The sequence below is a fragment of the Zea mays genome, chromosome 1, assembly GCF_902167145.1.
Source record: "Zea mays cultivar B73 chromosome 1, Zm-B73-REFERENCE-NAM-5.0, whole genome shotgun sequence".
Classification (NCBI taxonomy): Eukaryota; Viridiplantae; Streptophyta; class Magnoliopsida; order Poales; family Poaceae; genus Zea; species Zea mays.
In genome coordinates, this window is record NC_050096.1 from 59,325,343 (window position 1) to 59,348,712 (window position 23,370).

Genomic DNA, 23,370 nt, shown 5'->3' on the forward strand with positions numbered 1-23,370 from the left:
AGTAGCAGACGCCCTCAGCCGGAAACCTTTCGGGGTTAAGGGAACAAACTTTCTGGAAGATTGGAAGGAAGAATCAGCTCAACTAAATGCATGTCTGGGAGACAACGGTGGCCTGGAAGTCAAGCCAAATCTAGAAGATCTCATATGCAAGGCTCAACGCCTGGACGCAGAAACCACCAAGCTTATGGAAAGAGCACGAAAGGAGCAACTTCCAGACCTCAGGACAGATGAGCAAGGAACCTTCTGGTTCAAGGACCGCCTGTGCGTGCCAGTGGGAGAAGCACGAGAAACCCTGCTCGATGAAGCCCACAACTCAGCTTACTCTATCCACCCAGGGACCACCAAGATGTACCTAGACCTCAAGGCCAGATATTGGTGGAAAGGGATGAAGAGGGAAATAGCACAGTATGTGGCCCGATGTGACACCTGTCAGCGAACAAAGGCCGAACATCAGAAACCTGCAGGCCTACTTCAACCCCTCCCAATACCCGAATGGAAGTGGGAAGAAATAGGCATGGATTTCGTAACAGGACTGCCCAGATCACAGAGAGGAAATGATTCCGTTTGGGTGATAATCGATCGTCTCACCAAGGTAGCCCACTTCATTCCAGTGAAGACCACTTTTGGAGGAGCAGCCCTTGCTCGATTATACATTAAAGAGATAGTCAGGCTACATGGCATTCCACGGAAGATAGTATCAGATAGAGGAACGCAGTTCACTTCAAAATTTTGGAAGGGCCTTCAGCAAGCATTGGGCACCAAGCTAGATTTCAGCACTGCTTATCATCCCCAGTCAGATGGTCAAACCGAAAGAGTCAACAAGGTCCTTGAAGATTTACTCAGAGCCTGCGTGTTAGCCTTCGACAGAGATTGGGAGTCTAGTTTGCCGTACACCGAATTCTCGTACAACAACAGCTATCAGGCCAGCATCAAAATGTCACCATTCGAAGCACTGTATGGAAGAAAATGACAGACTCCCCTAATGTGGTCCAATGTGGGGGAAAGGACACTAGAAGGACCCGACTTTGTTAAAGAAGCCGAAGAAAAAGTTGCTTTGATCCGCAGAAAGTTACTTGAAGCTCAGAGTCGACAGAAGAGTTACGCAGACAATAGGCGAAGGGAACTCAGATTTGAGGAAGGAGATTTTGTTTATCTCAAGGTTTCCCCAATGCGTGGTGTCAAAAGGTTCCAGGTGAGAGGAAAGCTAGCACCCCGTTTCGTCGGTCCTTACCCTGTCATTTCCCGAATAGGACCCGTGGCATACCGTCTTGAGCTACCAGAATCCATGTCAGATATTCACAATGTGTTCCATGTGTCTCAACTCCGCAAATGCCTAAAAGTACCAGAAACCCGTATCGAGGCAGAAGCAATTCAGATTCAAAAGGATCTCCAGTACCGGGAAAAGCCAGTGAAGATTCTTGACTCAGCAGTCAGAAGGACCCGCAATTCTGAAGTGAAGCTCTGTAAGGTTCAGTGGAGCAGAGATGGAGAAGAGGAAGCCACCTGGGAGAGTGAGGACTCTCTGAGGAAGGAATACCCTTACCTTTTCTCGAGCCCCGTCTGAATCTCGAGGGCGAGATTCCTTTAAGTGGGGTAGGTTTGTAGCATCCCAAAAATCCTAATCTAGGTTTGAAACCCTAATCCACCTTTTTCCCCTCCCTTCATCCTTTAAATCCAATACCTCCACTAGTTTTTCTTTGCATACATTTTGTTTGATCACAAAAGCACCTCACTTAGATTATATTTTTCTAAACACTTAGAGTATCCACAAAATTTTTGTTCCAAAGAAAAAAAAGGGGCAAAATGGGAAATAGAAATTAGAAAGTAAAAAGAAAAAGGGAACAGCTCCCTCCTCCCCCTGCTGGACCGAATCCAGGCCCAAGCCCGCGACCTCCCCTCTCCCACGCGCCCGCACTCCTCCGCTTTCGGCCCATCTTCGGCCTGCCTCCGCGCGCGCGCCAGCCCGCTCCTCGCCCCGCACCGCTCTCACTGGCAAGGTGTCCCCACCCGTCAGCCGCCCTCTCTCTCGCGCGCTCGCTCCCTCTGGCAGGATGGCCCCACTGGTCATTTGCTTCGTCGTCCTTCCGCCGTCTCCTCACCGAGGTCACCTCCGGCCGTCGCCTCCGTCCTCCCCTCTGCCATCTCGCCGCACAGGGAAGTTTGGCACCGCTCCGTCCTCCTCCCCTTGACCAGCGTCCTCGCCGGTACCACCCCGCCGTAGCGTCCCCTCGGCAGCGCTGTGCGCCATTTATGGCGGCACGGGGAAGCTCGCCGGAGTCAGGGAGCTCCACCGCCCCCCTTCCCCCGCGCGCCTATAAAAAGCTCCCCCCGAGCTCCTTCTTCCTCGCACCAGCTCCGGCCATCCCTCTCCTCCCCTCCCCCGAGCCCAATTCGCGAAGCGCCGGCGTCGTTCTCCTCTCCGGTGAGTCTTTTCCTTCTCCTCCCTCTCCCTCTCTGTTGGTCCGGCAAGAAATCAAGTGAGTCGAGCAGCTTCCTCACGAAACCACGAACCCGAAGCACCACTTCCTAGCCCCAGTCCCTCACCCAGAGCCCACCAGCGGCGATCCCCGCCGCGGAGCTCCGCCACCTCCCCGCGGGCAACCCCCTCCCGACCCCCTCTAGCCAAATTGAGCCACCCCTGGGTTTGCCAGCCCCTGCCCATGCTAAGCCACCTCCCCGTGGGCCGAGAACCGGGCCACCGGCGGCAAACCGCCGTCGAGCTCACCGGCGGCCGGCTTTCTCCCCCGCCCGCTCGGCCGGTTCGCCCGCGCCGTCTGGCCGCAACGCCGTTTCCCCCCCGCTCTCGCTGGCGAGTGGACCCGCAGTGACGCCGTCACTCTCGCGCGCTGCGCCGTCTCCCCCTCGCTCGTGGGCCGCAGCTGGGCCGGCGCATTCGCGCCCGCGCGCGCTCGCGCCTGGCTGGGCCAGATTCCTTCCACCCGGCCCACCAGAGCTGAAACCCTTTTTCTTTTTCCTTTTTCAGCATTTTTCCTCCTTTAATTAGTCTCCTCAATATTTTATGCACTAAAAATTATCAAAAATAATTTCTAAGGTCACATGCAATAATGATGTTAGAAAATGACACACTATAATTTGTGAATCCTTGTTGATGTATTGTTTTACTGCCTCTTTTCCTAGAGGAAGTGGGGACCGTTAATCCGGAACCCGTAGCCCCGGAAGAGGGACCAGAGCCCGAACTTCCGGAAGTAGATCTTCTGTGCCAGGAGAGCTTCGACGAAGGCAAGTCCATCCTTCCCTTGATGCATAAATTACCTATTCTCTCTACCACTGCCTAGGCCGGGAATCATGGGGGAATATTGCATTGTGAGTGAGAGATGGCCCGCATTAACATAATATTTCCGGTTACGAAATGTGGATCTGGAAGTAGGGCAAAGTGTTTCTCCAAATAAAACCTCTTTTTGAAAAGTTATGCGATGAAGGGTACTCACCCTCATCACCTTGAGAGTGGGATGATCAGGGACTCCCTGGTTTAGGGGAGGGCCTAAGGTGTTGGCTCAGCTGGTTTAGGCGTGAGCAGAAGGATTGTCCCCTCATATAAGGACCGGCTTGTCATTTTCACTACCTGTACTCCTTTATCGTACAACCACTCGAGACTGTGTGGGCAGTCACTCGATCCGAACTCGTGCGGTCCAACCCCAGGGTTAAGAAGGCTGGGGAGCACCGGAGGATAAGGAGGGGGAAAGTTTTGTCCGGTTTGGGCATGGTGGTGGCCTGACTCCTTCCGGATAACCGTTAAGGTTAGGACGTACGGGTAAGGAAAGAGATCCGGCATTCGGGTCTCGCGACGGTGAGATCGCAGAAACCGGACTAGTGGGTAAAGTGTACCCCTCTGCGCAGAGTTGAAACCTATTCGAATAGTCCGTGTCCACTGGTATGGACGAGTCTGGTATGGTATGGCAATTAGAGCTTTTTCACTAAGTTTCTTGTCAAGGGAAGGGTGTGATTAAATGGGTATTGAAAAAGAAAATAAGGCCACGGGAGCGGGAAGCTCAGTGGTGGTTGAGTTTTTGGTTACTTTTAAGACTATGGGAAAACCCTCAATCAACTGCCTTTCTCTGAGGAAATGATGAGTGACATCAACTCCACCAAATTGAGCATGTACAACATAGGTCTCTTTCTCTCTACGGGAGCGGGGTGGGCTTGCGGAATACCTAGTGTATTCACCCAGATTTATTTATGTTTTTCAGCAGCCGAGGACTTCTTTTCTGCTATGCTTGATTAAGAGGGCTGTGTCTGCACCCAGTTCTGCCTGTGGCTTGGGCTAGTGTATTTTCCTTCTACGCTTCTCTATTTGGCTCTCTCGAGCTTGTACCCCGGTATTGTAATAAATTTTTCTAAACTCTGTACTATTTGAAGTAAGGAATGTGATTACTAGCCTCCTGGGACTAGTAATTGTTTCACATTTGAGTCCCAAAGGATTGGGACGCTTCATGGTCCGAGCCAGGTATGATAAAGCAAAAACCATAAATTCATACTTCCTACAAAGAGAAGATGGAAGGTTGTATGGAATAACAAAGATGGGCCAACATGAGTATGATGATGCCATTTGACCAAAAGTTGTGAAGCCATCAGTCGTGAGGTCGATTCGAACATTTCTCGGTTCAGCAGCAAAGTCTGGATCAAACTTGTTGAGAGCCTTCCAAGCATCTCGATCTGAAGGGTGCACCATTAGCTCATCGTTCTCACGGACACCTTCTTTATGCCATTGCATGTGCATAGCGAGTTTTTTCGATAGAAACAACTATTTCACTCAAGAGTTAGTGGCAAGTAGCGAAGCTGTTTATGTGCAACATCTGTCATCACCTTGTCACCCTCATCATCATCAACTTCCACAAATCTAGATTGTCTACATTTTAGATATTTTTCTCTCCCGCATGCTCCTTCATGAAAAACATACGATTATTTTTGCACACATCAATCTTTTTATAATCCATACCGAGACCTTTGATAATTGTTTTGGAATAATACATGTCTTTAGGCAACTTATTGGGCTTTGGCAGCACATCACTGAATAACTTTAAAATCTCATTGTAATAGTTGTTCAAAAAAATACTTGGACGTAATGACCATCAGTCTGGTCACAAAAGCGAGTATACTCACATATGTGTGTTCATGCAAAGTCTCTTCAGAGTCTTTTAGTAGCTTAAAAATCTCGAAACTTCTAATGTGGGAGGATCCTCAGGCCTTAGGTTTAACTCTGGACGTAGCGAATATAGCATCTCATGCATCACATCACTAGCAACCCAATCATTGTTCTTCTCCTCTTCTACATTAGGGTTGGGTAATACCTCACCATGATGTTCCCACACCTCGTATATATGCACAAATCTAAACATGTAGAGATCTAGTATAACTCTTCCCTTATTAAGGATATATTGTTTTCATGCCACTTACAAGAGCATTTGACAGTGCCAGTTAATGACAAGGAGAATGCATGGTCCACAAAATCTTTAGTCTTGGCTATCCACACATCAGAATAACGTCCATTCCTACTCTAACCATTGTACATCCATGCACGATCTTCAGTCATGCCTGAGACTATTAAAGCGGACCATGTCATAAAAAAGCATTCAACTTCCTCAGGTGTGTTGGTCCTACATCTATAAGTAAGGATAGGTCCTAAACCCACCCAAGAGTGACCGACAGAACATAGATTTATGACAAGTTAGAAGGATCTGAAGGAAATTTTGGCAGCATAACCTCGGTGTTCTCTAGTTGCACGCTAAATATGGTGCAGTGGAGAAAAGAGAGGTTATGTTGCTACAATTTCCTTCGGATCCTACTGGCTTGTCATAAATCCAGCCCTATCGGTCACTCTGAGACTGTCCATAAAAGGAACAATTCCAGACGGGTACGTCTCACATGCGTCGAGCACGTGAAACGAACCTGTCTGAAACGAGTGACACATAGATTATGCTACTAACAAATAAAATGACACATGTTAAAATTAAAATGTAAACTTCTAAACTAAACAATTAACCAAGAAACTATTAAAAATACAACAACACAAGTCCTAAAAAATACTATAACATAATTATAAAATTAAATAATAATGGATGTTAATATGAAATTACAGTTAAACTAAACATATAGTGCATTTTAATATCAATTTCATTTTTCAATGTAGACAATTCATCATGTGATTATGTTAAAATTAAACAAAAAACTTCACCCAATAACCGATAACACATACTACTAATCACTAATTTCGGCATCTAATTCAAAATTGGTCATAAAAAATAATCCTAGAAATCAAATAAAAAAACCTTCACTCGTGGCGTCCACAGGAGGGAGCGGCGATGTGAAGCCGGGAAAGAGGGCGACGAGCCGATGCTGGCTGCTGGGTGCGTGGGCGGCGAGGCCGGCCGGGCCCGACCAAGGGGCGACGAGGGGGTGCCGGTCCGGCCACTGGGAGAGGCGGCGTCCGGTGAGGGGCCGACAAGTCCGGCCGATGGAGAGGCAGCGGTGGCAGTGCTGGTTTCGAGTGCGCGCTAGGGTGAGAAAGGGAGGAGAGAGAGAAAGAGTCGGACCCGGTAACTTAAGGCGCTTATTTTCGACGGCTATGGGCGGCGGCGGCGGCGGCGGCGGCGGCGTAACTGCTGAAATTTATTCTTTATTTTGGGTGGCTTACGATGCCGTGGACTGTTAATTTCGGCGGCTATTAGCCGCTGAATTTAGGCTTAAGTGAAAATTTATTAAGTCTCAATCCTCTGGCTCTGTTGATCATTTGGATTCTTCACATAATAATAAGCTTAGCTAGTTGAACGATAGAGGCGCATGTAGGCAACAGGCATAAGATACAGACGTGTATAGGTAGAAGAGATAACACGACCTTACAGTACACATACGCATATATGGGCACCACAGGAGACATTCATTCGTACGTACAGTACTTACTTCTATATATATACTATAGCTATACGCGTCTACTTGTACCGTGGTGCCGCGCGCGATACACATATAGGTCGTCAAACACGCATACATATACTAGTAGCACAAAGTAAATGAATGATCGAGCAGCAATCATAGTCAGGTCAGTCGTGCATGTAGCTAGCTCCGGAACATGCGTGTGTGTCGATCGATCAATCTCTGCCGATGTATAGATCAGACCACCTCCACGGCCGTCTGATGCGCGGTCGTCATCACCATCGCCGGATGCGGGGGCAGCGGCAGCGGCGGGGCCCTCTCCGCTGGCAGCAGTGGCGGTGGCGGCATGATGTCGACGACGACGGCGGTCTGGCCCCCGTCGTCGTCGGTTGTCGCAGCCTTCCCGTCGGCGTCGGCATCGGCGTCGGCCTGCCGCAGCTGCTGCTCCTTCTCGGCGTCGGCCTGCACCGCCGCTGCCTGCTGCATCTCCGACACGGCGCCGTTCTTCTTTGGGTTCCGGTTCCGGTACACGAAGTAGAGGGCCATCTGGGCCAGGCCGAACAGCAGGCCCAGCACGTTCGGCATCTGCATCGTTCATGCATGCATGAGAATGAAATGAATCAAAGAAAAAAATTAGATGAATAGTTAAATATACATACATATATATTATTTCCTTAATTAGATCAACTGCCTTTGTGCCTTGTTAGTCGTATTACGTGTGTTTGCAGGCTTTTCAGGATCACGGGAGTTTAACCTATAAGCATCTTTAACGCTTGCAAAGATGTGCATGTCGTCACACACCACTACACCACGAAGTACGTAAAACACATACACTATGATGCTATGATCTTATCCTTTTGTTAGGTTCTGTAGTAGACAGAATCGAACACAGCTGGGTCGTGGGTGGTGACACAAACGTAAACACCTGTACTTCACTACGAGGGATCACACAAAAGTACGTGTATTAAACCAATTAACAGCACCTTTAATTAGCTTAATTAACTAGCTAATAAGGCTGTAGCTTTGCAAGCCTGCTTTCAAAAGCGATCAGAAAAAAGCAATAGCTATAGCACACCTACGAGATGTGATAAAAAGCGTGGGAAAAGGAAATGCTAGCTTAGATGGCAATGCAAGGTGTGCTTACCGCGACGAAGAAATCTTTCATGAGGAGGCCGTAGAAGAACCAGGCAACGGCGCTGACGGTGAGGAAGAAGGAGAGCCAGAAGGGCATGAACTCCACGCTCTTGGTCCTGATCACTTGCCGCTGTGGTATCAATCGACAAATAAAACAAAATGTTTGATTATTACTAGCTAGTCGTTATTAGCATGCAGTTGCCAGTTGACACTCCGAGTATTAGACACTAGAGCATGTGTATAGATGGCCAAATGGGCCGTGCTTAACGGGCCGGCCCGAAGCACGGCCCGTTTAATAGTGCCGGGTCGGGCCCGACACGACAGCCGTGCCGTGCTTGGGCCGCTGTCTCGGCCCGCAGTGCCGGCCCGGCCCGGCACGATTATATTTTTTTTATTTTATAAAACATAGTATATATATATTTAGATTTTATATTTGCTATTTACAACAAATACGCTAGAGTTCTACTGGTTAGCCTCTTACATTTAGTGCTCCCAGCTTAGAAGAGGGAGGTCCTGGGTTCAAAACCCCACTGCGCCCAATTTTTTTGCAGTTTTTCTGATTAAATGGACAACGTGGGCAAATTAAACGGGCCGGCCCGGCACGGCTACCAGGCCGGCGTGCCGTGCCTGGGCCGCATCTGCGGCACGTGGGCCGACCGGGCACGGCCCGTTTAACTGTCGTGCCTAACGGGCCCGTGCCGGGCCGGGCCGCCCGTTTGGGCACCTATAAGCATGTGCATGCGGCTAGCTATAGCTTATTAGCTTACGATGATGGTGAGAGGAGCGACGAAGACGGCGAAGGCGAAGGCGGAGCCGACGCCGCCGGCGATGGAGACGCGGCGCTGCCCGTCGACGTAGAACTGCAGGAAGGCGACCATGGCCCCGAAGAGCCCCATGTTCATGGTGCAGAGCAGCTTGAGGGTGAAAGCCATCGCGGGCTTGGGCGCGTAGGTGAGGTAGATGGCGAGGTAGACGGACTCGACGACGCAGGCGATGGTGTTGATGGAGAGGAGGAGGAGGTCCACGCTGAGCAGCGCGTAGTAGAGCCACAGCATTGCGCTCAGCAGAGCCACCACGTACGGCACCGACTGGAACGACTCCGTCGACTTCTTCTTGTAAACACGGTAGAACGTCGGCCTGCACGTACCGTACGTACATCAATATATTACTGTTTCATAGAGGTGAATAGGTGATGATGATGAATATTAGGAGCGCTAGCTAGCTAGAGCAGTTCTGATTCTGAATAATATATGCATGTACTCTGATATGATACTCACACTGGTGCAAGGGTGACCAAGAATGATAAGATGTTGCCTGTAGAGAGAAAAAAAACAGAACAAGCGAAAATTAGCTCATTTATTTACATGTATATTGTACATGAACAGCAACTCTGGATCGAGTGATATATTAGCTTGCCAGCAGATCGAACACGTAATTTGCAGCAGGGCGACAGTTTTTATATATTTCACTTCAGCGGCAGAGTAAATATATGTTTACTATCTGACTGTTTGTCAGGGGTGGGGGCCGGGGATTAACAAAAGTAGCTTAGAGCAATCGATCGACAACTATACCGCGCTAAATTTGTGAGAAAATAATGCAGCGCATCTTCCACAAAAGAAAACTGTGAGCATGCATGCGTGCATAACTGCATATATATACCTAGGATCCCCACAGCAAACACCACCGGGTGCCCAACAGTAATCATCTTGAATGCTCAGCTAGCTCTCTCAATAGGTGCCTAACAACAGGATCGAGAGCTAAGCAGCAGGGGCCGCCTGTCTAGCTAGCTTGTGTTGTTTCGCTAGTTCAGGCCAAACACTCTACTGCGCACACGCCTGACACAGCACAATGCGATCTCCCTTCCTGGCCACGGCACGGTATTTATAGGGCCCGACGCGAGATAACTAATGCTAAAGTAATAATCTGATAAGGAGAGGCTGGGTCTCGATCTGCGCTGCATGCTTTGCAGCTGAATTATGGGAAGAGTTGTTTGCCATCCGGTCCTCCGGTGGCTCTGCATGCGCATACGTGTTGGCGGGCGCACTCGCCACACCCCGATCCTAATCACATCCTCGCCTGGCTTATGTGTCAGTAATCCGCGACATGTCGCAGTAAGGCGGCGCGTCTCGTATGACACATGTATATTTACTGTGTTACTTGCCGTCTACATGTGTCGATCGATCTCTCCCTAGCTCCCTCGTTTGTTCAGGATATGTAGGTAACATGAGCGCACATGTACATGCATGTTGTGTTCATCGATCTCCCTCGCTCGTTTGTTCAGGACATACATATAACGACGACACGATCACATGCACGGGCGCACATGTGTTGTGTTCATCGGTCTAGCTACTGTGATCAACAATATTCTCTCCTTGTCGTTGTTGATCAACAATGTGACCGATCTTTTTCATGCTCTAATAAGGAAAATATATATGTACGTATTTATTTGGACATTCTCATTTGTTGGCGATTAATCTGTTTAGAAAGCTAGCGGGGCATATAATAAGAGTTCTAGGCAGATAGCTGCTTGCATTGGGGGGGCATGCATGCAGGATAACCTGGCAAAAGTTGCAATCATGCAAGTAAAATACTAACACACCACCCTTTTTTTTCTATACCAAATTAAAGTACCCGCCGTGAGAGAAAAAAAAATCTAGCTAGACAATGGTAGGCGCAGTGAAAAATTAAATCCTTACCAGCAACTACCGCAGCTGGCCCTAGTGTGGCGCGGTTACTTTGGAGCACCGCGACGTACCAGACCAGAGTACGACCGACCATGCTGCTGCATGCATTTGCTACGCGGTCTCGGCCGGTCGCGTCAAAAAAGTAGTACGTCTCTAGCGCGGCAAGCACCACGGATGCAGGGTTACTACACACGTCGTTAGGCCGCGAGGCGATCAGGACCGTCCACATGCGCAGCCTATGCTATGATTGGGGCGGCGATCCCCGGCGTAGACGTGCGTGCGTGCCCGGCGAGCTGGCTGCCCACCTATATCCAAATCAGAACAACCGGCGCGCGGCGACTAGTATAGGAGGGTGAATCGAAGCCTCAAATTTTTCTCGTCAAGCAGGCAGACATACGTACGAGCGAGCAATATATTGGTGATGTCCAGAATATTACCCACAAATCTCAGCGGGCTTACGGCCGGACGACGACCCTATAACATCGTCTCACTACCGCAATTCGGCCAACATTTGCCGAGTGCTAGCCTTTTTGTCGAGTGTTTTTTCTCGGACACTCGGTAAAGCAGCCTTTGTCGAGAGCCGCACTCGGCAAAGTCCTGCTCTCGGTAACGAGCTGGTTTACCGAGTGCAGGACACTCGGCACAGAAAAACTCTCGGCAAAGACACGTTTGGCGAGTGGCAAACACTCGGCAAAGGCGGCTCTCGGCAAAGGACCGTCAGCGGCCGTTCTAAAGCTGACGGCCGTCAGCCTTTGCCGAGGACCGAGGTCGGCACTCGGCAAAGGGGCTTCTTTGCCTAGTGCCAAATATCTGGCACTCGACAAAGACCTCTTTACCGAGTGTCTTCTTTGGACACTCGGCAATATATATTTTTATTTTTTTAATTTTGGTAACCAAACTTTTTCTGGTATGTTCCTACACTATGGGGTTGTTTGGTTTGAGGAATCATTCCATTCAAAATGAGGTGGTGCATCATGGATCCATTCCTCAAATTTGGTGGAATGACCTCAATCCTCATATTAGTACTAACTAATTAACTATGAGGAATGAGATGGTGATTGATCAACTCATTCCAATCCACAAACCAAACAAAAAAGTGAGGAGTGAGAAGATGATGGACTAGCTCATCCCTCAAACCAAACACACTATATGTAGACCTACATGTACCATTTTGGGACAATTATAACAGAGTTCTCAATAGGTAGTAGATTTAGTTCGTTTATTTGAATTTCTTCAGAAAATTCAGATTTGAACTGCAGGTCACTCGAAACTTGAAAAATCGTGCATGCAAAAATGATATACATGCTACTTAGCACAAGTTACGACCGATTTCAGGAGCGGACCGGAAACCTAAGAGATCCACACATGAAATCATAGAGATCCACACATGATCTCTTAGGTTTCTACACATAGTGTGTCACAGCTTTCTCGAAACTTTCTCAAATTTTTATCACAGTCTCTATATATAATATCATGACACGTGGACAAGTTTCATGATTTTCTGACTTTGTTTGTGTTTTATACAATTTTTAAACACGTGGATGACAAGTTCACGGCCATGTTTAGTGAGCATGTTGCTCGAAGTTTCCAGTCCGCTCCTGAAATCGGTCGTAACTTGTGCTAAGTAGCATGAATATCATTTTTGCATGCACGGTTTTTCAAGTTTCGAGTGACCTACAGTTCAAATCTAAATTTTCTGAAGAAATTCAAATAAACGAACTAAATCTACTACCTATTGAAAACTCTGTTATAATTGTCCCAAAATGGTATATGTAGGTCTACATAGTGTAGGAACAAACCACAAAAATTGGTTGGGAAAAAATAAAAATAAAAATGTACTTTGCCGAGTGTCCAGAGATGACACTCGGCAAAGAAGCCTTTGCCGAGAGTCAACTGGTTGACACTCAGCAAAGTGTAGTGAAATAATCTTTGCCGAGTGTCGCCCATGGGACACTCGGCAAAAGAGGACTTTCCCGAGTGCCGGATCGGGGGCACTCGACAAAGACCGTTTACTTACCGACGGTTCACTCTTTCTTCCTCACTCTCTCACTCTCACTCTCACCGCGCCGCCGCCCGTCGCCGTCCCCTCGCCCAGCCGCGCCCGTCGCCGTCCCCTCGCCGTCCGCTCGCGCTGCCGCCGCGCCCCGCCGCCGCACCCGGCCGCCCTCGACGCGCCCCGCCGCCCCTCGCCGTCTCGCGTCCGGCCGCCTTTCGCCCGGACGCACCCCGCCTGCCGCACTCGCGTCCCTCGCCGCCGCCCTTCGCCGTCCCCCTCGTTGCGTCCCTCGCCGCGCCCGCACCCGCCTGCCTGCCGCCCGCCTCGCCGCGCCCGCGCCCGCGCCGCGCCCTCCACGCCGTCGCGCCCTCCACATCGGCAAAGTGCACACGGTCGACCTCCAACCCCCGCGCCCCGTCGTCTCGCCCGCGACCAAACCTCCAAGGTGATTTTATGAAATGATTAGGTTTAATATTGAGTCATATTTATATACGTGTTTTGGTTAGGTTAATATGTAGTCTTGTTATGTTATCTCTGATAGATTGAATATATATAGATGTGATTGCCGACCATCGTGCCATTGAAATATACGTGGTTGTCAGCCATCGTGCTGATACTTTTATTTGCAGGTTTTATAAACCTCCCCGTGTAGGGGAGGTGCTACCGAAATTTTCTATTGCTAGGCTTATGTTAGAGGATGGAGGACCGTGAGTGGATGTACACGGGCCGTAGAGGAAGGAACGATGTGACCCATGAATGGATTAGAAAGACCGATGATTTCGTGGAACAGGCATATGACGAAGCTGCTAAAGGAGCGAGTCTAGTCCCATGCCCGTGCAGCAAATGTACCAACCGGAAAAGAAAACTAAAGAAGGCCATGGTAGAACATATTTGGAAGAATGGATTTACGCCGGGCTATACTCGGTGGATATTTCATGGTGAAGCTCCTACGAGAGAGGAGGTGCTGAGACAACGTGTCGAGGATTATGACGCGGATGCGGGGGTAGCGGATATGTTGAACGACTATCAGGAGGCACAGTACACGGGAGGATGTATGGATGACGAGCCAGAGCCGACTGCAAAGGCGTTCTACGACATGTTCGACGCGGCACAGAAGCCCCTTCACGGCCAGACAAAGGTTTCTCAACTGGATTCTATTGAGCGTGTAATGACATTCAAGTCACAGTACAACATGAGTAGAGACACATTCGATGGATTGTTGATGGTTATTGGGAGCCTGCTTCCGGATGATCACGTTCTGCCAAAGAGCATGTACGAGGCACAAAAACTCCTTCGTGCACTCAAGATGACGTATGAGCAGATTCATGCTTGTCCGAAGGGCTGCGTGCTATTTAGGAAAGAATACGCGGAGGCAAAGTACTGTCCCAAGTGTAAATCATTTAGGTTCATGGAGGTAGACTCTGGTGATGGACAGAAGAGGCAGCTCGACATCCCCTTGACAATCCTACGACACATTCCGTTTATACCGAGGATCCAACGTCTGTACATAAAAGAGGAATCCGCGAAACAGATGACATGGCACAAAAAATGGAAAACGATACAATCCTGACAAGATGGTGCACACATCTGATGGTGAAGCATGGAAACACTTTGATGCTATTCACCGTGCGAAAGCCAAAGAGGCTCGTAATGTACGTGTTGCGCTGGCCACAGATGGGTTCAATCCCTATGGAATGAGCGCTACCCCGTACACATGTTGGCCCGTGTTTGTTATCCCAATCAATCTCCCCCTGGTGTGTGATTTCAAAGGCAGAATATATTCGTGTCGTTGATAATTCCCGGACACCCGGGGAATAAAATGGGCATGTACATGGAGCCTTTGATCGATGAATTGGTACGTGCCTAGGAGGAAGGGGTATGGACGTATGACCGAGCTACGAAGACAAACTTCAGAATGCATGTTTGGTATCAGTACTCCATGCATGACTTACCGGCGTATGGGCTATTCTGTCCCTGGTGTGTTCACGATAAGTTCCCATCCCAGTTTGCAAGGAAGCTCTCAGGTTCATTTGGTTGGAAAATGGTGGCAAATATTCGCCCTTGGATAAACATCGACAATTTCTCCCTCCTGACCATCCATTCCGCCTAGACATCAAGAACTTTATGAAAGGTGTTGTAGTGACAGACCGCCCACCTGCAATGATGACTGGCGCCGAAATTCATCAACAGATAGATGGGCTCGTGGCCAATACAGAAGGTGGTTTGTGGGATATGGTGAGTAGCATATGTGGACACATAAGTCTGGCTTGACTCGGCTCCTCTATTATGACGACCTGCTCCTTCCACACAACATTGACGTGATGCACACTGAAAAGAATGTTGCCGAGGCACTGTGGGCAACAATTATGGACATTCCTGATAAGTCAAAGGATAACGTAAAGGCAAGAGTGGATCTGGCAGCGTTATGTGATAGACCAAATCAAGAGATGAAGCCGCCAAGTGGTGGAAAGACATGGAGAAGGCCTAAGGCCAATTTCGTCCTAAGCAGGGCCCAGAGGAAGGAAGTACTTCAGTGGATCAAGATGTTGATGTTCCCTGATGGGTATGCAGCTAACCTGAGTAGGGGGGTGAACTTATCTACTATTCGAGTCTTAGGGATGAAGAGTCATGACTTCCACGTATGGATTGAACGGTTTCTTCCTGCGATGGTTCGAGGCTATGTCCCTGAGCATGTCTGGCTAGCGCTTTCAGAGTTAAGCTATTTCTTCCATCAGCTTTGTGCAAAAGAGTTATCTCGGACCGTGGTTGCAGACTTGGAAAGATTGGCACCCGTGTTTCTGTGTAAGCTTAAGAAGATATTTCCACCCAGCTTCTTCAATCCAATGCAACATTTGATTCTTCATCTCCCCTATGAGTCACGAATGGGGGGGCCCGTGCAGGGACGTTGGTGCTATCCAATCGAGAGATGTCTAAAGACTATTCGAAAGAAATGTAGAAATAAATACAAAATCAAGGCTTCCATTGCAGAGGCATACATTCTAGAGGAGGTGTCAAACTTCACAACAACTTATTATGGTGACAAACTACCGAGCGTGCATAATTCACCCCCTCGTTACAATGATGGCGACAATGAATCGAACCTTAGCATATTTCGAGGCCAACTCGGAAGCGCAAGTGGCTCGACCACCAAGACCCTGACACATGAAGAGTGGCGGCATATCATGCTATATGTATTGACCAACCTTGAAGAGGTGACGCCATACATGGAACAATTTCTTCATGAATTCTGGCGTTGATCAAGGGACCCCACTCCACAGGAATATGACACTCTTCTTAGAAAGGGTGCGATAAATGGGTTGCCCGATTTCATTTCCTGGTTCAAACGTAAGGTACGTGCTTAGTTTGTCAAAGAGATCCGTCTATGAACTCAATTTAGCGTCTTTTAACTTGCGAATACTTGCAGGGCCAAAGAGATCCGTCTATGAGTGCCGAGTTGAGACAAGTAGCCAACGACTTTGCTTATAGGGTCAAGAAATATTCTGGGTATGACATCAATGGATACCGTTTTCGCACAACAAACTACGACAAAAGTCGGCCCAATCGGAAAACAACGTGTTCTGGAGTCTTTACGCCCGACCTTGACGATGTCGATTATTTTGGACGAATCAAAGAAATATATGAGCTCAATTTTTATGGTTCCAAACCTCTTACTCCAGTGATATTCAAATGTCATTGGTTTGACCCTCAAGTGACGAGACAGACACATTCTAATCTTGGGATAATCGAAATTCAACAAGATTCCACCTTACCAGGAGACGATGTCTATATCGTGGCCCAACAGGCCACACAAGTGTATTATCTCCCATATGCGTGCCAAACGAAAGAACATCTTAAGGGTTGGGATGTTGTGTATAAGGTATCGCCGCACGAGAGGTTACCTGTTCCTAACGATGAAGATTACAACTTAGACTCGGACACATATGATGGAGAGTTCTTCCAAGAAGATGGGCTAGAAGGGCAATTTGAGATAGACATAACCGAAGCTATCGGAATGGACGTAGATATTGAAATTGTTGTTGATGAGGAGGAGGATGAGGTGCAAAATGATAATGACTTAGTAATCCTTGAAGGCAATGACATTAATGATGAACTTGCGTCTTCCGCTGGTGTTGAGATTGAAACGGTTGATAGTGATGATGAGAGTTATGATCCGGCTAACCCCGACACATATGAAGATTATTTTTAATCGATGTAATGCTATATGACTTTTTATTTCGCACCTGTTTTTAAATACATCTTTTTATATGTGCTTATTTGTTTACTCTTAATTGCAGGTTTTTGGACAAATACGGTGGGCGGTAATTGGATGAGGAGGAGGAGGGGGATGAGGAGTAGGACAGCGGACGAGGCAGAGCAGGCGGCGCAATAGGATGACGACGACCAGCAGCAGGACGACGACGAAGCTCAGCATACTACCTCAGGTTCTGGCACCTCAGGTTCGAGGAGCATCTGCCTGCGAGGTCTCGCGAGTCTCCCTCAGCGTCCCATACTTCGGGACAGGCGACCACTGATTCGACCGAATGGGGAGAGGCATGCAACTTTATGTTCTTCATTCTTGTTCATATTATGTGTTCAAAATCATAATATAAACTAATACTTTTTTATTTATCACTTGGACAGGTCTTGGATGGTTCTGGATTATGCTGGGGGTCATCGTCGCCTCCCCAATGGCATCCTCGACCTGCATTGTAGGGAACACTTCCCTGGACTGGTCGAGTACGCCGGAGTGACGGGCCCAGCCTACACCTTTGACCACTACGCCGTCGCCCCCGATGCAGTAGACCGGGACGGCCGGGAATTCAATAACAAGGCAGAGCGGGTGAAGCAAGAGCTGTGGGTAAGTCTTAGTATAATGTAAAATATGTTGCATTCATTGCAAATTCTTGAAATAATGTATGGATACATCGTTTTTGTATGCAGGATTTCTTCAGATGCGAGGCTGGATACAAGGCTAGGGCGGATGTGGTGGCCACCACGAGCTGTAAGAAGCTCGTCGTGGACATGCACTATGAGGCCCGAATCCAGGCCATCGTCAGCTACCACGGCTCCGTACTTGGGGAGAAGGTGATCAAGCAGCAAGCTTGAACCATGTCGTTGACCAGGGACCAGTACCTGCAGGTAAAGTCATGCATGTTTGGTACCAGTACTCCATGCATGAATTTTGTTTTATCTTCTCATATGCACTTTACATGTTTACTTTGTAGATGATTCCATATTGGTGCGCCACACATCCTCTGTGCTGGGAGCAGATGGTGGATAGGTGGTGTTCGGCTGAGTGGGACGAGGCGCACAACGCTAGCCGGGAACGGCATATGATGATGCAAGGTCCCTCCCACCACCAAGGCAGCCGGAGCCTGGGCCAATATGCAGAAGCATGGGTATGCCCTCTTTTTTATTTAGGTATATAGCACTGGATTAGATATTATTTCTAACTATCTTGTTGGTTTTCTTGCAGTCGGCGTCACATGGTGGCTGGCCTTGCTCCATCTTCTCGGCCTATGCTATGGCCCATAAGGGCAAGGCGACGTCCGACATCACCTACAACCCGGATGACAGGCCCGAGGCCTACACCAGCCCCACCGTCTACAACCGCCTTCATGACTACACCGCCATGGCGCAGGAGGTCCATGGCCCAGAATATGATCCGAGCACCGAGCAGATCGACCCCGATGTGCTCATGAGGGTCGTAGGAGGCAAGAGACATGGGCGGTACTGGATTGCCGACGGGGCAATCGACTCGTCCTCCACTCCCACTCTATCTCAGGTGCGAGCAAGGAGCACAGGCTCGAGTCCAGCCATACGACCTCGACACGACAACTCACAGCATCGCATACAACAACTCGAGGTTAGTGCTTCTGTAACTCGTCCTTCCTTGAGTTATATACCTTCTCTTTGAGTTACTATAACTTTGGCTTGTAATATTACAGACCCAACTAGAAGAAGAGAGGAGGGAACGTCAAGAGATGGAGGCGAGGATGGTGGCGGAGCGGGAGGCTCGCTTGCAGATCATCAGAGGATGGCGGAGATGTTCCAATACATGCAGAGCCTTGGCGTCGCATTGGGCTTCGCTCCGCCACCTCCATTGTTCACTGCAGTTGACCCTACTCTGTTCCATACTCCTGTGAGTATCAAAATTGTAGTTAGATGTTGGTAATGCATCTGGTATAACACATGCAATCTCTTCTCTGTGCAGGGCCAATCTGGGGCGGCATCCAACAACCCTCATCAAGGGTACAACCCAACGCAGCACCAGTCCAACCGCCCACCTCAATGAGAGTTATGTTTTTAGTGTTTAGACTATAAAACTTATGTTGAATACTTATGTCAGATCTTGTGAACTTGTGTTGATGCTTCTGAACTTGTGTTGATACTGTTTGTGTTGAGAACTTCTGAACTTATGTTTATATATTAATGTTTGTGTTGACTATATATGTCTGTGATGATCTGTGATGTATATATGTGATATCTATGAAATATCTTTTGTTTGTTTGGATGGAATAGGAAAAACAAATAAAAATGGTGTGTACTGGTCACTTTGCCGAGTGTGACACTCGGCAAAGAGGTGCTTTGCCGAGTGTCAGGACCATAGCACTCGGCAAAGAACTAAGACCTAGGCACCGGTATAGGTTCTTTGCCGAGTGTAGTGGCTCTAGCACTCGGCAAAGAACCTGACATGGGGACCCCGCTGGTGGATTCTTTGCCGAGTGCTGGCCGGAAGACACTCGGCAAAGGTAACTCCTTTGCCGAGTGTCACCTCGGACACTCGGTAAAGACGCCGTCTCCGTCACCCGGCGCCATGATGGCTGCTTTTCTTTGCCGAGTACTTCATGGCACTCGGCAATGTCTTTGCCGAGTGCCCGAGAAAAAGTACTCGGCAAAGAAGGCTTTGCCGATGCACTGTGTGTCGAGCCCTCTTTGCCGAGTGTTTTTAAGGCTTTGCCGAGTGCTTCAGGCACTCGACAAAGCCGTCGATTCCGGTAGCGTCTTAAGCAATCAGAGGTGAAGAAGACCAAACGTCCAAACTAATCAACATCAGCCAGTTAGAGACAGAAAAAATTGACGAATCTCAACCAAACGACCTCTAAACGCTACTTCTTCCATACCATTGATGATTAAGACGTGTCGTATGTATTTGAAAAAGACCATCTTTGATTAATAATTTAGCCAAAACACATATTTTTAGCGTATGAATGCTATATATTTGGATTCATATATAAAAGTACTTTAAGATAACGGTATTTCTGAATTTATTGATGATATATTTTGAATGATGTGAATAATCAAAGTTTCTCATTAAAGACAGTGCCAAAACAATATACGCCCTAATTAACGGTACGAAGGGAGTATAAAATTTTATGGAGTCTACAATATTACAATAAAAAAACTCAAAAGGAGCAAGTCAAGAAACATGGCTTACAACACCAAAATATGTGTTCAGCCTCTCCACCAAGTGTCATAATGTCATCCTCCTCCTCCTTGACTTGGTCGATTCAGTCTTCATTACCCAAGTACTCTCGCTCTTCCTTTGCTCAATGTGAGCCACACATGGTCTATCCTTTAGTCTTTGGTACCTTAGTCCAAGCCTTCTCGTTCGCCCTTCAACGCTTTTAATGCATCACACATAGACAACACACTTGACCTTCTTCATCGTTGTTGACGTTCTTGGCACAGCCAACAACTGCACATTCATAAGCCAAGAAACATATGCACAACACACACACAAAACATAGCTAAACATGACACATCTAGCTAGCCATTAGCATAACTATACATATTTGAAATATGACTGAAAGTCGCCTAGAGGGGGAGGGTGAATAGGCAAATCTGAAATTTATAAACTTTAAGCACAACTACAAGCCGGGTTAGCGTTAGAAATAAAATCGAGTCCAAAAAACCGTAGGAAGTTATTTGCCTCTCGGAAGTTGCTTATTTTGGTGTAGTGAGGGTGAAAACAAATCACAAGCAAATGAAAGCGGATGACACGGTGATTTGTTTTACTGAGGTTCGGTTCTTGCAAACCTACTCCCCGTTGAGGTGGTCACAGAGACCGAGTCTCTTTCAACCCTTTCCCTCTCTCAAACGGTCACCTAGACCGAGTGAGCTTTCTCCTTAATCAAACGGGTCACTTAGACCCCTTACAAGGACCACCACACACTTGGTGTCTCTTGCTTTGATTACAAGTCACTTAGAGAATAAGAATGGGAATAGAAGAAAGCACGATTGCAAAAGCCAAGCGACAAGAGCGACAAATAACACACAAATCACTCTCTCTCTCAAGTCACTAATTGATAGTCGCCTAGAGGGGGGGTGAATAGGGCGAAACTGAAATTCTCAAAAATAATCACAACTACAAGCCGGGTTAGCGTTAGAAATATGAACGAGTCCGCGAGAGGGCGTAAAAACAAATCGCAAGCGAGTAAATTGGTGAGACACAAGGATTTGTTTTACCGAGGTTCGGTTTTCGCAAACCTACTCCCCGTTGAGGAGGCCACAAAGGCCGGGTCTTTTTCAACCCTTTCCCTCTCTCAAACGGCCCTTCCGACCGAGTGAGCTTTTCTTCTCAATCACTTGGAACACAAAGTTCCCACAAGGACCACCACAAGATTGGTGTCTCTTGCCTCAATTACAAGTGAGTTTGATCGCAGTGAAGAATCAAAGAAAGAAGAAAGCAATCCAAGCGCAAGAGCTCGAAAGAACACAAGCAAATCTCTCTCACTAATCACTAGGGCGTTGTGTGGAGTTTGGAGAGGATTTGATCACTTGGGTGTGTCTAGAATTGAATGCTAGAGCTCTTGTAAGTAGTTGAAGTGGGAAAACTTGGATGACTTGAATGTGGGGTGGTTGGGGGTATTTATAGCCCCAACCACCAAACTAGCCGTTTGGTGGTGGCTGATTGTCGTATGGTGCACCGGACAGTCCGGTGCACACCGGACATGTCCGGTGCGCCAGCCACGTCACCAGGCTGTTGGAATTCGACCGTTGGAGCTTCTGACTTCTGGGCCCGCCTGGATGTCCGGTGGCGCACCGGACATGCACTGTAGAGTGTCCGGTGCGCCACTACGCGCGTGCCTGACTTCTGCGCGCTCTGGCGCGCATTAATTGCTGTTGCAGGTGACCGTTGGCGCGAAGTAGCCGTTGCTCCACTGGCTCACCGGACAGTCCGGTGTACACCGGACATGTCCGGTGAATTATAGCGGAGCAAATTCCCGAAGCTGGCGAGTTACAGAGCCGCTCTTCCCGGGGGCACCGGACACTGTCCGGTGTACACCGGACAGTCCGGTGAATTATAGCGGAGCGCCTCTGGATTTTCCCAAAGGTGAAGAGTTGAGCGTGAAGTCCCCTGGTGCACCGGACACTGTCCGGTGGCACACCGGACAGTCCGGTGCGCCAGACCAGAGGTGCCTTCGGTTATCCCTTGCTCTCTTTGTTGAACCCCATACTTGGTCTTTTTTTATTGGCTAAGTGTGAACCTTTGGCACCTGTATAACTTGTACACTAGAGCAAACTAGTTAGTCCAATTATTTGTGTTGGGCAATTCAACCACCAAAATTAATTAGGAAAATAGGTGTAAGCCTAATTCCCTTTCAATCTCCCCCTTTTTGGTGATTGATGCCACAAACCAAAGCAAATATAGAAGTGCATAATTGAACTAGTTTGCATAATGTAAGTGCAAAGATTTCTTGGAAATAAGCCGATATAAATACTTATAAGTTATGCATGGATTGTTTTCTTTATTTTTAACATTTTGGACCACGCTTGCACCACATGTTTTGTTTTTGCAAATTCTTTTGTAAATCCTCTTCAAAGTTCTTTTGCAAATAGTCAAAGGTAAATGAATAGGATTTTTGCGAAGCATTTTCAAAATTTGAAATTTTCTCCCCTTGTTTCAAATGCTTTTCCTTTGACTAAACAAAACTCCCCCTAAATAAAATCCTCCTCTTAGTGTTCAAGAGGGTTTTGATATATCAATTTTGAAATGCTACGTTCTCCCTCTTTTGAACATAATAAGATACCAATTTTAAATTTATCAATTGAGCATCATACCATTTGAAAAACTCTTTTTAAAATAAGGTGGTGGTGCGGTCCTTTTGCTTTGGGCTAATACTTTCTCCCCCTTTGGCATGAATCGCCAAAAAAACGGAGTCATTAGAGCCCTTGGAATTACTCTCTCCCCCTTTGGTCATAAATAAATGAGTGAAGATTGTACCAAAGACGGAGTCCTTTTCTCCCTCAAAGATGGAGAGTTGCTCGGAGTGACGGTGAAGGATGAGTTACGGAGTGGAAGCCTTTGTCTTCGCCGAAGACTCCAATTCCCTTTCAATACACCTATGACTTGGTTTGAAATAGACTTGAAAACACATTAGTCATAGCATATGAAAGAGACATGATCAAAGGTATATATCAATTAGCTATTTGTGCAGATTAACAAAAGAAGTTCCTGGAATCAAGAATATTTAGCTCATGCCTAAGTTTGTTAAAAGTTTGTTCATCAAGTGGCTTGGTAAAGATATCGGCTAATTGATCTTTAGTATTAATGTAAGAAATCTCGATATCTCCCTTTTGTTGGTGATCCCTTAAAAAGTGATACCGAATGGCTATGTGTTTAGTGCGGCTATGCTCGACGGGATTATCTGCCATTTTGATTGC

At 47.7% G+C, this 23,370-nt stretch overlaps 1 protein-coding gene across 1 annotated transcript; it reads right to left on the minus strand.

Moving 5' to 3' along the window:
- Positions 1 to 6,779: 6,779 nt before the first annotated feature.
- On the minus strand, positions 6,780 to 9,858 carry LOC100217087 (uncharacterized). The gene is made up of 5 exons (NM_001143456.1): positions 9,682 to 9,858; positions 9,300 to 9,336; positions 8,790 to 9,159; positions 8,033 to 8,152; positions 6,780 to 7,473 (listed from the first exon to the last, which is right to left on the minus strand). The coding sequence occupies exons 1-5, from the start codon at positions 9,725 to 9,727 to the stop codon at positions 7,126 to 7,128; spliced, it is 921 nt and encodes a 306-aa protein (NP_001136928.1). The 5' UTR covers positions 9,728 to 9,858; the 3' UTR covers positions 6,780 to 7,125.
- Positions 9,859 to 23,370: the final 13,512 nt, after the last annotated feature.